This window comes from Phallusia mammillata, chromosome 6, assembly GCF_965637545.1.
Source record: "Phallusia mammillata chromosome 6, kaPhaMamm4.hap1.1, whole genome shotgun sequence".
Lineage (NCBI taxonomy): Eukaryota > Metazoa > Chordata > Ascidiacea > Phlebobranchia > Ascidiidae > Phallusia > Phallusia mammillata.
Window position 1 is genome coordinate 20560556 of NC_137257.1, and position 16236 is coordinate 20576791.

The 16236-nt window shown below is 33.6% G+C and overlaps 1 protein-coding gene across 1 annotated transcript in view; it reads left to right on the forward strand.

Moving 5' to 3' along the window:
* The window catches only part of LOC145232171 (serine-protein kinase ATM-like), a 48108-nt gene that overhangs the window by 2515 nt on the left and 29357 nt on the right, over positions 1-16236 (forward strand). Inside the window, exons 4-26 of the mRNA XM_080096703.1 lie at positions 61-225; positions 921-1089; positions 1560-1755; positions 2112-2264; positions 2791-2892; positions 3483-3605; positions 4078-4255; positions 4940-5162; positions 5786-6328; positions 6751-6953; positions 7722-8234; positions 8896-9065; positions 9254-9432; positions 9818-9990; positions 10384-10545; positions 11355-11645; positions 12329-12607; positions 13155-13397; positions 13682-13877; positions 14237-14348; positions 15345-15628; positions 15846-15957; positions 16067-16169. Of these exons, the coding sequence (XP_079952829.1) occupies positions 61-225; positions 921-1089; positions 1560-1755; positions 2112-2264; positions 2791-2892; positions 3483-3605; positions 4078-4255; positions 4940-5162; positions 5786-6328; positions 6751-6953; positions 7722-8234; positions 8896-9065; positions 9254-9432; positions 9818-9990; positions 10384-10545; positions 11355-11645; positions 12329-12607; positions 13155-13397; positions 13682-13877; positions 14237-14348; positions 15345-15628; positions 15846-15957; positions 16067-16169 (4872 nt within the window). The remainder of the gene's footprint in view (positions 1-60; positions 226-920; positions 1090-1559; positions 1756-2111; positions 2265-2790; positions 2893-3482; positions 3606-4077; positions 4256-4939; positions 5163-5785; positions 6329-6750; positions 6954-7721; positions 8235-8895; positions 9066-9253; positions 9433-9817; positions 9991-10383; positions 10546-11354; positions 11646-12328; positions 12608-13154; positions 13398-13681; positions 13878-14236; positions 14349-15344; positions 15629-15845; positions 15958-16066; positions 16170-16236) is intronic.

A 16236-nucleotide genomic window follows, 5' to 3' on the forward strand; every position in this document is an offset into this window, starting at 1 on the left:
CGAAATCAAAGATACTTTGGTTGGGATTTAAAACCCCTTTTTTTCCTTTTTTTGTAAAAGATGGACCTAAACTGAAATGCAGTGAAATTGTTGAATCGATTCTGATCATCTTAAAACGCAACTTTCAAAGTAAATTATTCGGCAAAACATACCTGGACATTCTCACACAGGACATTTTGGTTCACAGGAAATATGTCAATCAAATATCATTGGATCAGTACAAAGGTATTTTGTCTGTTTTTTTTCCTGTTACAATTAGTGTTTTAACAACATAAAATTTATGACGGGTTATTTTGCAAAAGTTATGGCTTTTAGTTGCATATGATTCTGGTTAATTGCAAACCTTAAGTTGTAAATTCTGTTTATTGGCATAAGACTTGCAAATCCTAAGCAACTTGTACTGTTTGTGTGAAATCCAGATAATCGCATAAAAACACTACAAAAATTGGCCATGGCATTATCATGTATTAAAATATTGTTAGATGAACTTATTTGTCAAAAAAAAAATGAAGTTGAGTCTATAAGTTATGTATTCTGACCACCAGACGAACAGTGGTGTTACTAGAACATATTGTTTTATTTTATAATCTTAGTTTTGTGGGTTTAATATTGCCTTGTCCATCTTTTCTAGCATTCAAGTAAATGCTCCAAAAAGCCTGGTGTTTTTCTTGGAGTGGCCTTTACCAACAATGGGTTGAAAATTATATAAGTTTATGCTGTGTTAGTTACTGTTCAGTTCCAAAGATTCTGTGGCATGCAAAAAAATAAAATAAGAAAAGACACATTTTGCACTTTGAACTTGATTGCATAAAATGTTTTCTGCGAAGTTGCCACAAATCATTCAACCGAATATTTAAAAAAATTGCTGTTTCCAACGAATAACTTTGTCGAACTAGCTATGTTTCATTTTTACTTCACAGAGTTTATTGCCTACTGCACCAAATGTTTTGTTGACCAACCACCTCATCTTGGTTCAGTTCAAGTTGCTTCAGTGATGAAATCTTTAATTGACAGTGTTGTCATGCAATTCGATCCCACGAAATTTCATGACTTGATTGATTTTTTCTCCAAATTGGTTCAGATTGTAAGGTATATATTAAAGTGTTGGATTACAGGAGTGTTTTTGTTAAACTTTTCGCAATATTCTAGGAAGCATAGTGTTTGGACTTATATGTACATGACCCCCATGCACATAACCAGTGTTTCATACTGGAATTGAAAGAAACATAATACTGGAACAAAATAAATAACTTTACGGCCCAAATAAATATATATTTTTTTTGTTAAATTGGAACTAAATAAAAAAATATCGACACCAGAACAAAATTGCGAAAAAAGTACTTTGCACAGAACAAATAACATTATTTCGCTCATTTCTGGTATGAAATGTGGCTCATATCCCTGTGCATTATCTTAATATCAAGACAATACTTGTAACTCATAAGTCACCAAGACCTAGATCTTAATAGTAAAGGTGTTTGTAAATAACACAGTATTTCTGCTATGATAACCATTTATACCATTTGTGTGAGTGTGTGAACAAAATTATTCATTTATAGAAAGTCTATCCAGCCGACATTTATTGACCACTCGCTAGCTACACTGAACAAGTTTATAAGATGGCAAGCACAAGCCAGTAAGGCAAGAGTGGTGCTTCTTGGTCAGGAAATACTTCAAACACTTGTTGCTCTGATATCAAGCAAGAAAGTTGGCAAAACAGGATTTCATTTAGCTGTGGATATCTGTCTGTTCCTGGTTCGTATTATGTTCATTAACACTAGAATTATGACTGGATCAATTTCGACCAAATAGTTTTGTTTGAAACGAAATTTTCCTTTTTAGCATGCAAATTTTTGTAATTCCTTTCTCAAAAATAAAAATAAAAGTCTGTAACACTCCTTTTAATAAACAAGTAAATATACATGTTGAAATAGATTTTTATGTTTGTTTGTCACTGACAACATTTTGAAATTATCCCCCAGTTCCTGCACTTTTTGCGTTTTTAGAAATGTTATTTTTTTACTCCAACAATTGATTTGCAAACCGTGGGACAGTTTCTAAACTGTTTTTAGCCAAGAGAGGAATTTTCATAATTTTTGATATTGATTTAGTTGACACTGCTTGATGGAACAGAAGATATGGAAAATTGTTTCTATGCAAACTACATACAAAAGGATGTCTGGTTTGATATTCTTAGATCCATTATGGTGTCTGTGGAAAAACATGTACACAGCTCATCTGCTGCAAACAAGTTCACTTCCAAGGTATCCTGTTTTGTATTTGTATGCATCTTTACCTAGCAGGCATTTTTAGGTTGCAGTGTCAAAATTAAATTGTTTTAATGTGTTGTTATAGAAAGGCACAACTGGGTTCAAAGGTCTAAACTCCAATTAGATATTTTTTATTGGGTCAAAAATGTCACTCATAAAGTGTGCAACCTCAGTTCAGTTATATCTTTACACCGTTCATGTGATGCATCTTTTTGGTTAACGATAAATGTTTGATTAAATAATATATATATTTATACTTATGTCAAATTGTATCATAGTGAAAAGCAACTTGTAATAGAAGCCATTACCCTAAGCCTGGTGTAAAAAAAGATCATTGTTTAAAGATCATTAATTTTTGTCGTGGACAACAATATTGCATAATGTCTTGTCATCAGCTGCACTGAAACAGTTTAAACTGTCTGCAGCTTACTTAATATTGCATAATGTCCTGAAATTAATTAGTTCTTAGTGTAATCGAGCCTCTGTGTTATTTCAATAACAAACAATTTTTAAATTTCAGTCAAAGAGCATTCAAGTGGATGAAGACATTTGTGAACTGGCTTCAAAGTGCCTGTGTATTTTATTTCAACAGTTTTCCACATATGTGATGGATGAGGAACAGGTATCGTAAATAAGATGTGGTAGATGTTTTTGTTTTAGTAAGATTATGTGAAGTTTAGAAACTGTCTCGGTTGGGTCAAACTAGTGGTGTGCCTAATTCGTCTCAAAAAGGTTTAGGGCTGCCACCTATTATTTGGTGACAATGGATAAGGCCAAATAGTTTAGCTGAATAAGGCCATTGCTTATGTAGGCTTACACCATTCACATTACTTAATTAAACCAAACACCTAACATTTTGTCAACAATGTGGCTTGTGTTTTGTTGATAACGCAAATTAGTTAATGTATGATGCTTTAAATTAGCAACGTTGAAAGTTCTGGCATAGATTTCATGCATTCAAAAAGTGAACCACATTTTCGGCAAGATACTAGCATTTTAGTAAAGCTTATGCATTGTGAAAGTAATTTTAAGGTTTAGTTGAAAACATCAATTAAAAAGGGGGATTTAGGTATTCGTTTCGACCCAAACCGTTTATGGCAGGTTCGGTGCATCACTAGTTAAAACTACTCTGAACAGCAACAAAGCTTTAATGTGAAAAAACAGATACATTTTTATAATACTGTTTTTATGCTTCGTATTCTACTAATATAGAATGTGATGCCAACCCAGTTTGTATGCAACATTGTTCACATGACTATGTCCAACCCATCTCAAGTATTGTCATATATTTCCAGCAGCACCGATGATGTGATGTCCACTGTATACTGGCTTGAGGTGAGGATAATGAAAGAACTTATTATGCAAAATTGTCATATTTTGTCAATAGAATAAAAAAAGTGGCTGAAATACTAGACATTTTAACAAAATTGCACTTTGATGTATTTTTTTGAATTGTTGTCCACACATGTCCCAGAAAAAGTGACATTTTTGTCCACCATTTCTTTTGTATTGTATGAATCTTGAACAGGACATAAAAATGGTATGTAACAGTACAGAAACACTACACTGGTGCCACGGCAGCAAAAACCTTGTCTTAAAACTATGCCAAAGTAAGAATATGAACATAAATAGGACACTGTTAAAAGAACTGCAGGTGTTTCTTTAATTGTTTTTTTTCACCGTAAAACAGTGAGCAGGCAGTTGTTGGGTGGTTACAAAAACATGCACTTTTACTAGCGCTACAGAAGTTGATTCTTAGCTTTTACGCCTATGAGATCAAAAATATACTAATTTTTACCTTTTGCAGATTATTTCAAAACTTCTAGCAAAGCTGCAAAGGCCTTTACCAGATGAAGAAATTTATGAATTTGCCAACACCTTGTTTATGGTTTTAAGTAGCACCAAATCAAATGATGTTTTGTGCAAAGTGTTTAAATGTTATGCTGCCCTGGTGGAATCTATGAATGAAGAAACAAATTATAAAGGTATTTAACTCTTACTCTCAGGTTAAATTCGGTTTTACTAATAAGGATGCAAAGAAAATTGACAAAACTTGAATGTTGTGGTAATCATACATGTGATATTCTCAGCTTGTTGTTTGTTTGTTTTATTATGTTGTTAGTGGTCACAACTACTTTGTCTATTGTCGAACTACATGTTAAATAGTTTTTAGTTTAAAATTATTGGTTGTTCTGAAAAGTTGAGTTAGGTTCTTGAAAGAGTAAGCCATTTATGCACAATACTCGCATTTTGAGGTACATTACCCATTCTTGTCGATGTTTTTAACTGAATTTGTGATGTTAATACATGTGAACTTATTTATGACACTCCAAAACAACTTTTACAAACTGTAAGCTGAACAAAACATCTAATAATTTGCAGACAATGTGGCTTGTGTTTTCTAGATATAGTAATTAGTTTATTGATGATGGTTGTTTAAAATGTAAACAAAAATTTCACACCTTAAAAAGTTTGATTCTGCCAAATTTTATGAAACATTCGGTTAAAAATTGAAGTCCTGGAAACACAGCATATGTAGATGAAATATTTCGACCAGCTGAAATGTTTGTACATCACTAGTTAAAAACCTAGTCAACACAGGACTCTCCGCCTAAATGTTTGGCCAACTTTATTATGCTGAACTCAAACATGTGCTTCCTTGGGTTTAGATTCTAAACCACCAGAAATCTGGGGAAAAGTTGTGGATGCGTCTGTACGACATGGATTGTCTGCACTGTCGTCAAAAATATTTCCTGTATTTGATTCTAGTTGCCAATTTCTGTCTGTGTTACTTACCAACAGTTTCTCGGGAAATAACAAACTAGCAACTTCAACTTTTAGTTTGTTTCCGAAGCTTTGGCAGGTTGCAATGAACTCAATGGCATTAACACAGTAAGTATAATGATCTTTTTTTAACAAATAATGGGATTTGAATGGATTTTAATTTGTTTGAATAATGGTTGGGTTACGTATACTTTGCAAGTCATGGTGATTGTACCCTGTGGCTTTAGTTTGATTCTGTAAATCTGGCAATCTGGCAATAACAGACCTGCTAAAGTATACAGGCAACAGCAAATGTTTTGGTCATGAGTAACAAGGACTAATTTAAAACCAATTGTTTGTTAGAAAATTGTCTGTAGAAAGCTTTTTCTCAAAGACAAATCATTATACTGATGATACCTTATATGCCGAAACTGTGTGCACTGCACTGTGTGCAGAAAAACATAATATTTTGTTTGAAAAAACAGTAAATAAAAATAAAATGTGTAACTTCTACCTGAGAACAAGTGATTTTTGGCAATAACATATCCAATGCATTTTTCATTGTGTGTGCAAAGCTGTGTTGAGTTGAGTTTATTTCACCTGGTGAAACAAATTGTAGCAGCAAAATTGTACTAAAATATTTACCAATGAGGAAATAGCTGTTGAGACATTATAAACAATTTGTGGTAGCTGCAGCTATGCTCATAAAACTGGATTTTGTTGTATTTTTTTTAATTTTAATATTTTTGCAGGTCATTCCTAATTTTTCTGCAGTCCTATTTATCATCACACACTATTAGTGAAAAGCCATGGTCAGATTACAACTGTCTTGCAGCAAACGAGGAAAACCACATTTCCACAAATGCAAAAAAGACTTGGCCAACTAGATTTTCACTGGTTGAACACTTTCTGGGCCAAACCGACCTCGAAATTTCATCAAACTCAAACCAAAAACCAAACAGAAGCAGTTTCCTCACACAGCAGACTCAAAGTGCTGCAAATTCAAGTTTTCTCTCCTCTGGTGATAGGAGACCTAGTTTTGAGGAATATATTTCTGTAAAAGTGTTAAAGCTGTTTCTGAATAATGGCATAATTTCACTTGCTCTTGCTCCTGGGTGTTCTACTCTGGCTGATATTTTGGTTTCAATATGTTGCAAGCAGCCTTCTGTATACTTGGCGATCTCTGGGATAGAGAAAATGACAAATGCGCAAACGGAAGAACTAGACATGAATTTATGGTTTAATTCAGACAGAATTAAATGTCACTCCAAATCTAGAAGCCGTCACAAAATACGGTATTTTGCTTTGTTTATTTTAGTGGTGTAAAATGTGTTATTTTATGTTCAACTTATTTACCAGAAAGTTAGTTTATATAAGCAGTGTTGTCACTACAAAACAGTTCTAAGATTAAAACTGCAAGAAAATAAGCATTTGCTTTGGGATGATTTTTAATTAGTGAAAAATTGTTACATTTTTGTTAGAATTATACGAATGCAAAAACAAAATTCCCTTCTACATCATGAACAACAGTTTTGGCTTCATTCTTCAATAAAAACAAAATATGTGATGAACTGGTATTATATATAACTTTTTGTACATCATTGTTTTATCAGTAAAATATTTTCAGTTATTGACTGTTTAATTTATTGCAAATCTGCCATATATATATAGTTATAACAAATCTCATACTAAATGTTTAACTTCAGTTTTTCTGTAGGGCGAAATCAAGTAATTCAACAGAATTGGAAATTGTTCCAATTAATTCATTTTGCAATCATGTGATCGAACAGCTGCAGTCATTGTCATCTCAAACTGTAGAAAACCTAAAAACCATCAAAGCACTGTTTAACATTAACATGCAACAGGCTATTTATGTTACACACCTATTGCTTGCTGTTGCCATAAGATGGAAATTTAATGGTAGGTACCCGCAGTGCTCCATTTTTTTATTTACTGTTAATTTCAGTATGATTTTCAATTAAGTTTTAATTGTGATTTTTTAACTAATGTTGGGCTATGTTACTTTGTACCATGTTTTGCATTTTTTATGATTCTTAAAACCTCTTTAAAATCTGCTAAACAGTAAAGAGCATTACAAAGGTTTGATTGCATCTAAAGATAACATGTAAGTAACCAAATCATACAGCTGTGGTGGATACTCTTTTAATCATTGATTCTTAAATTCTGTGTCACTGTGAAAGATTTACAAGTATGCTTCGATATATTTGCTTTTTAAATGATGTACATTTTCTGCGGTTTCAGGACTTAATGGCAGAACTTGGTATCCATTACGAGGCCCGCGGGCCGCATGTGGCCCTTTGTTAAAGGTTGTGCGGCCCGCAGAGACGCTTGGATTTCAAAAGTACTGGCAAACGAGTCCAATTATTACATATTTTTGAGCTGATAATGCGCCCGATGCTAGTTTTCAGCGACCTGGCAAAATGTGGCTAAAATCAAATACGAATTATACTTGTAGTTAAGCATATTTGGTAAGAAACGAAGCAACATCATATTGTGTCATACACATGTGCGGCCCGCGATGCAATTTTGACATTGATAATTGGCCGTACAGTAACAAAGGTTGCCCACCCCTGTGTTAAACTAAAAACATGTTGACAGAAGGAAATTTAAACAGTTTTAGGAACACCATTTTATGTTTTTAAAAATAACTATAAATGTGTTTTTCAGGAGCCAACAAACTAATCTATTCCATTGACCTGTTATTAACCAGTATCACTGATGAGATAGGAAATGCATTGAATAGCAGAAACCTTCAAAACCCTGACCTGACAAAAAACATCATATATTTGGTTGAAGAATTGAATCAAGCTCTCCTGTCTCTTGTTGATTGTCCAGATATCCAACATAAATCTAGGCTTGTTGAGGGATTGAAATTGATTCTCCAAAGCAGTGGAAATGTTGTTTGTACATTTGCTGCACACCAAATAGAAAATGTCTCACAATATTCCATTGAAAGGCCTGCAATAGTGTCTGAAGCTCTTGAAGACTTGTCATCTGGTGACTTATCGTTTGCTGATAATGCCTCAACCAGTTTGGCTTCTGATTCTGGTAGGCATGCTTACCGAAGAAAGCGCTACAGCAATCAGTCAAATGATTCACCGAGAGCGAAAAGGTTGAACCTGGAAACTAACTTAGTTTCTAGTGATAAACCTTCGGCTTCTGTTGAAAATCGAAACAGTGGTAAGTTGGAAAACTGATAATTACATGCATAATGTTAAAATAGTATGAGGTACGACCTTTACAGGGTAATGGTGGTGTTGTTTTTTTCGGTTTGTTTTGGGTAAACTGTTTTACAGCATGTTGTTTGTTTCATTAGCCACATTTAATGCTTCTCAAATTTGGGTTTTAAATACTTTAAATGCATACAACAATGTCTTGTTTTCTTGGTTTACATTGGTACAAAAACTTTTTAAAAGTGATACTAAGAGTTTTTTGTAATGATGACGATTAGAGATGTACCGAATATTTAGTTTACTGAATTTATTCGGCCAAAACGGCAGTTTTGCAAAGATTCGGTTCTGGCCAAATAATTTGTTGCAATTTGGCTGAAACCGAATCTTTTACGAACACAATTTTAAAGCGTGTCTTTTCTGCTTAGTTAAACATGTCTTTTCTGCTTAGTATCAATGAAAATCCCGTCAATATGATATTTTTAACACATTGTCGTTTTTCCCACTGCCGACAAAAAATCAGTAATTCATTGGTGGCTTAGAAATCATGTTTGAGGCAATGTTACACCCCACAGAACTAAAATGAGGCTGAAACATAACTATTCTGCAAATTTAACATGATCTTAGTGTGAAAGCTTTACACAGTCAATTATCTCCAAATTGTTTTACAGGGTCTTCTGAAGATGCACAGAATCAATTCTCAAGTTGTTTCAAGTTTCTTTGTGTTGTGGAAAGATTGATCGACTCCAAAGTTACACAACCTGTTTTAAATGTTTTAAACTCTGATGAATATGACTTGTCTCTTGTGCCGAATGTTCAGGCTTTTATTACTGCCATCAAGGTTCCCTTTTTTTTGTTTTTTTGATCTTAATTCAACTTGCGTGTTTTCTCCTTAACCATCAATTAAAAATCACCCATTAGGGCTTAAAAACATGTATCATGCTGCTTTATATTCCATCAAAACTGTCTGGTGATTTTTGACATATTTGCCATGCACTGTATGTTAAACCTGAATGTATTATTGTTTAGGAAATGTCTGGAAGTCCAGGCCATTTGCACTTGGGTAACATAAAAGACTTTGTCACTGGTATTCAAACCATATTCCAAATGCACTACCAAGATGAAAACCTTTCTGCAAATTGTTTAAATGCGATGGCTAAATTAATTCCAAGCCTTTACAATCAAGATACTGAATCACAGGAGCAAAGGTAGAAAAAATATTGTTGCTTGTAAACGGAATAGCAAATAATAAAACATTGTTTATTTTTGGCTGACAAATTATTTGGTCCAAACCCTATCTGACTTGCCACGCTAGACCAGAATGTTTTCTTAAGCCAATGACAGACTATGACAGCTGTTCCCAACTATTTAAAAAAAATCTCTTAACAATTTAAAACATTTCAATTTCTGCATAGCACATGCTAAACAATACAAACATCATTTAAAGTAGTTTTTTTTTATCAACTTTACATGTCATATGTCCAGATTTCAAGTGTCTATTTACAAATCACATGCATTGCAATTGGCAGTTAAACAGAATTTTCTGTGCAGCAACCCTTGCATATCATTACAATACTATTTTTTATTTTCCAGCAAAAAGGATATTATTTCAGTTCTTCAGATCATTAGCGATCTCACATCAGAGGACAAATGTGGACCAATGGTTAAGGTTGCTTACATGAGATGCCTGGCTGCCCTTTCTGCATACTTACCAATTGAAGTTGGCCTTAGATCAAATGACAATGAAATAAAGAGCATAAGATCAAGTATTGAAAAGTTTTATTTTTATGTGTATTTTTTAAAGTTCTTTTACTTAAAGTTTAGAAATCAGTACTTACGGCTTGTGCTAGGTCAAAATTATTTTTTCCTTGCATTTCTGCAAAGCATTTCTGTATATTACATGTTTAACTGTGCAACTTTTGTCAATTTTTGTAAAATATTTGTATTATTCAAGTGATGTTTGTTTCTTTCAAAAGAGAAGGTTTCTGACATTGCAACATTTTTATTATATGTCTTTTAAACCATGTTTTTAAAGCAAAGATACATTACAGTTAAGGAATTACTTTTAAATGTTTTTTAGTTTTAAACGACTATCTTATACATTTGTTAAAATTCTCTGACTTATGTTGCACAATGCCAGTATTTTTATATTTATTTAGTTGTAAAGATACTTTCCCACTTTTTGATCTCAACTAATGCTGCCATTTGTCAGTATTCAAATTGTGTCATTTTGCACATTGCAAACGAACAATGTAATCAAGCAAGAGATGTCTCTGAATTTACACAATTTTCTCAACACCTTTTCACTTTTTTGAAGCGAGGTGAGTATGTTAAATTGCTTTAATACACTCTTTCACTATTATTAGAGGCATTGTTGAATGGTAAAAATGGGCGTGTCTAATACTTAAGTGTGGAATTCCCACCCCTAACATTTACTGTAGTTATTCAATGTGGGAATTGTCCCATTCTTAAAAAATATGACAGTTCTCTGTGACTTATCAGAGATATGGGGTTGGTAAAAATCTCTGAGATTTATTAGTTCCCTGAATGTCATATCTAAACACCTAACACCCCTCCCCAAAATCTGCTTATGGTTAGGGTTATATTTGCTTAGCAAAAATATTTTTGGAATATGAAAATGTTGGCCCAGGACAGTCTTTTGGATGTGGTTTAAATGTGAGTGCAAGAATGAATAAGTATGTAATACTCTGTTAATCATTTTTTTCATTAATTGCCATCTCTATCAACTACAAGCCTGATTTACTATTTGGGTCCACATACATTTTTTTCATTTTTATCATGGATGGGATGCCAACATATTTTGCATACCCTTGGGATAACTGGTGAATGATGACTTTCATTTAGTTCAACGAATCAGGTTCTTATTGGTTAGAAAGTTCCTGTTTAAAGAAACAAGAGTGGTGTAGATGGGGTTAGAACCTGTTACCTAAGTGGTTGTGCTAAACACTTGGTCGTCTTAGTAATAATTAACTTACACTTAACCTTGTTTGTCATTATATATTTTACAGAAATGCATATTCAGACATTAAAAAAACACTTTAATTTTTTACAGTTTTCAATAAATATATATTTCTACTGTGTTAGTAAAACAACTTTTACTGTTTTGCAGCCAGAGATACCCTTATTGCTGAAGTTGGTTTTGAATCAAGAAACTTAAACAATGACGCCAAGTTCTGTTTAAAGTTCATTGATCCAATATTTTCGCTTCTCTCATGCTTTTGTGGATTATTACAATTTCCGGGCCATCCCTTGGAGAAAGAATTTGCTGAAGAAATATGTCTGATTTTTGCTGATATTCAGAAAAATGTTTCTGCTCGGCACTCTGCCGCCTTACATGGTTTTGAGAAGATTTTTATAACAATTGTTGCAAATACCACAAAGAAGTTTGGCAAAGATGAAAGTAAGAACATATTGTATTATATAATCAAAGTTTAGTGTTACAACTTACATATGATGGAACACTTTTTGTTTTGTTTTCAATAATTTGCGGGGAAAAAACTGTTACAAAACATTTTAGGAATTAATGATGCTGGATTAAAAAAATTATTGTACATACATTTTAACATAAAATCAACTACACATGTGAAGTTATGTGCTTTTCTTAAACAATAACTTTGAATGTTTAAACCAGTGGTTCCCAACCTTTATCGACGAATCCCTTCCTTAACCATAAAAACATTTTCATTCCTTCCTTATATACCACATAATAGATGCTAATCCATACACAGATCATTTTAAATTGGGTATTTCATCACCTTCACAGGTTATATTTTCAAAACTGAACAGTCTATTTACAAACCACATGTAAAAATTAAAGTAAATGAAGTTAAAAAAATCCTTCTTTTTGAAAGAATTTCTCTCCAGTTGGGAACCACTTGTTTAGACCTTGTTGCATCCACATAACAAAACAAACATTTAGTTTAATTCAGTGGCTTCGAAGCTGTGCTACATTAAGTCCCACAAACATACTTTCGTATAGTTTAGAAAATGTATAAATAGCTTGTACTTGTAAACTAGGTGTCATGCATCATTATTGAGACACACTGTATTTTTGTTCACATCAAATTGTGATTTAAATTTCAGATTTTATTTCTGATCACCTGACCTACATACTCAGCAAATGGGAGTTTAGCGCAGGTCAGATGTTTCCTTACTTTCCATACACACTATGGGGGTGTACGACAATGGAGGAATTTTGTCAGACTCATTTTGACAAAATCTATTCCGTGGTTTTGCTGAAATCCAGTGAAAACTTAGATGAGGTGTTAGAGATACTGCAGAATGTTCCTTGTCTTATGCAAATGAAGGATGAATGTATACCACATGCTATTGCTGTGACTTTGCCATTGCTTTGCAAAAATGGTAAGAGATATGTAACGAAATGGTAAGAGATATGTAAACTGAACTGTAAACACATTTTTGAGTTTTTTTTTATTTGTTTGCACAAATAAACTGTATTGATTGCACAAACTTAAAGACAGTTGTTTAATTTACTGCTTCAGCTTATAAAGATGGTGTAACTGTAGTGTGCTTAGCCCTCATGTTCCAAATTAACTTTTTTGTGGTTCGTAATGTTTTGCCGATGCAACTATTTCAGCTTTGGTGATTGGTTTAGTGCAACTGTGTCTGTATTTTTCGTTTCACCAAGCAAAATTAACTTAACTCAACCCAAACACTATTTCTTAGAATGGTATAATTTAAATTGGATTTTCCATTTTTTAGAAATCAAATTGAATACTTCACTTATTTAGAAGTCTTCTTGTTTTAGTGACATAGGTACGATTCAAATGTATATTATATACATCACTATCTCTGTTTCAAAATTGTAAACTTTTTTTATTGGAAATATAATCTCTTTGACATTTGCTTTTATCTTCACTGGGTTTCATAAAACTTTTTGTCTTTCCAGGATTTTCCCACTGTTCGGTTACCATGCCAACAAATCCCATGAACATTCTTTACTATCTCATGCAATGCTGTGATTACGATCACATTTCATCTCTCATGCAATACTTCATGGCTCAAGTTATTTCACACTTGCTAACAATGCTTCATACGACATCGCGTGATATGGATGATGGTGATCACGTGGTTGTGTCATGTGATCAACCACCTGCAACTGTGATGTATTTTGATTTGACAGCATTTGAAGGTTGGTGAAAGGTTGATGATCTTTTTGCCCTCAGTTACTAACCAACAAGTATAGGATACATTTAAAAACAGTTGTTATTTCAGCTAGGATGTAAATTATGGTGGTATTCATTTTTTTAATAGTTTTATTTAAGGACCTCAATTTTAGTTTATTCCTAAGCATAGCTTAAAATAATCAAAAAAATGACAAAATCAAGTTAATTTTCTCAATTATTTATTTGTGACATTTGTTAATTACATGCAATTATTCTATTTGAATAATTCCTGTACATTTTTTTTTCACAGAAATTTTAGCAAAGTTGTCCAATCTAAGCCTAAAAGATACAAAGAAACACACAAAGGACTTGGATTTAAAATTGTTGGTAAAAATTCTGGAAACTTCTTCTCAAACCCGACTTCAAAATCTTATGATGCATTTGTATAAAGTTGTTGAAAAATCCCGGAATGTAGTGGAACAAAAGCAAAGACTGATGGCATACAAGTAAAATAATTGCTTTATCCTCTGTTATGACTGGCATTTGATAAGTTAGCTACAAACAGTGCAGCCGGTGACAAGACATTGATCACACAGGCTACTTTAGCCAGATTAAGGCACTCCAGTTTGTCTAAAATGCAATGCCTGCATCTTACTCAAAATGTAATAGTTACATGCTTTTATAACATTTTTTTAATTATTCCTTTTTTGAAACACAAAACATGGTTACTTTATCTTGCAATTAGGATGTAAGTAACTAATTGATCAAGCAACTGCCATAAAATCAATTAAAACTGCTAGGTGATTTTTTGGTTGGTGTCAGGTCCATTTTGAGGTCAATTGCAACTAAAAGTGCATTTTTTCAGATATTTTGTTACTTTGATTTTTCCTTATATTGGAGATGAACAGCAAAAAGAAATTGTGATCAACGCAGCAATGAAATGTGTTTCAAACATGTGCAAGCACTTCGGCAACATGGTGTGCTATAAACTTAATATTAAAATTGCATGCATTTATTTTTTTCTTCTTTATCATGAGGCTTATGCACTGTCAAGTATACAAACCAACTAAAAAAGGATTTGGTGCATTTTTTTTCGTTTTTCTCCTCACCGACAATACATTTAGGGATGGGCTGAGCCGAGCCAGAACCCGAGTACTCGGTACCGAGCATCGCTGTTTTTGATGCTCGGTGCTCGGCCGAGTAGTTGCACAAACTGACCCAAGCATTAAATTTGCATATCATGCCCTGCTAACAAACGTAGCTAGTGTTCAAAAGGGTGTCTATAAACAAAAACGAAGGATTTTTCAAATGTATTAGATGGTGGAAAAACGCGCACTTCATGAAGTGCATGGGCATGTACAGCGTAATACACCGCTGGTGACGTAAAAGACCTTGTAGAGCTGAAACTAACGTATAATGGGGAGTTTTTGTGACGTCATAAGGCACCGAACGTGCTCGGCCGAGCACCGAGCATTAACTTGAGATGCTCGGTACCGAGTACTCGGGTTCTGGCTCGGATCGGCCCATCCCTAAATGTATTGTCAGTGAGGAGAAAAACGAAAAAAAGAGCATTAACTTGAGATGATCGGTGCTCGACAAAACAGAACATTTGCAGTTTTGGCACATCCCTAAATACATTTCTAAAAGTATTTGTAGTTACATACATATTTGCTTCCATTTTTCGAGTCTTTGATTACCTTTTCTTGTTTAATTCCTTGGAGCTGCCCATTTGTTTGTAACTGGTTAAAGCATTGTCTTTGTCTTCGAAAGTTAAATTAGTTGTCTTTCTTGCACAAGATTACAGGTGAGGTAGACAAGAGATTTGAACTTACAACCCCAAATACAAAGTGCACTAAGCTTTAGTCAATTCAGGCAGCAAGAAAACATGTCCCACTGAACGTAACGCTGCACTGTGTTTTTACATAACGCTGCACTGTGTTTTTACATAACGCTGCACTGCATTTTTTCTCCAGAAGATGGACTCAGAATCAAATAAGTGGATCAACCAAAACATCATTCACATTTGCACAATTGGAGTTAACCTGATCTTTTCTCTTCTCACATCCGCTCTCAGTGATGATCTATCAGAATGCTGGAAAGCTTTGAAGCACCCCACATTTGTTGCTTCTGCGGCACAATGCATTGCATGCTTGGCACAAACTGTGGCGAAAACTGAGAAGTTTTCAAGCAGTAGCCAGGATACTGAACGTTTTTATTATTCCTTCCAAAAACTAACATCACTGCTTACAGACAACAAGTAAGATTAATGCTTTTTTACATGCTTTAGTTGTGCAGTATTGGCATTTGAACTTTGTAGGGCAAAATGTTCTTATATTTCCTAGTATGTTAAAAAATCCTGTGCCCAATTTGTTTGAATTTAGGAGAGAGTCCTAATACCCAACTGACTGCTCTAATTTATATATTCATGTGTAAATAATCGAATTGGAGCAATGAGTACTGACTTTATTCCACAGGTTAATAGGTGATGCTTACAAGACAGTGTTGAATGATTTATCCTTGTGCAAAGATGGGTTACCTAGTCTTTCACCTGGATTTGATGATGGAGTTATGTTGGACACACCAAAGGTCATGACCAATTTTATATGCCATTTAATTTTCTGTTTACAAATCGTCAAGGTTTTGTCATTATCCTTAATTATTGTACACATACGTGAAGCTTGTATTGTTTACACAGATGAGTGACAGTTCCACTGGAAAAAAGAATGATCAAGATTGTGTCACAAAAATTCAAAAATGGATTGAGAATTTTAAATTTTACATGCAAAGCTTAAGTCAAGGTTGTAATAACTAAACCAAAGACAAGTATTATGTTTGTCAAAACTAAAAACAGACAACACAATATTC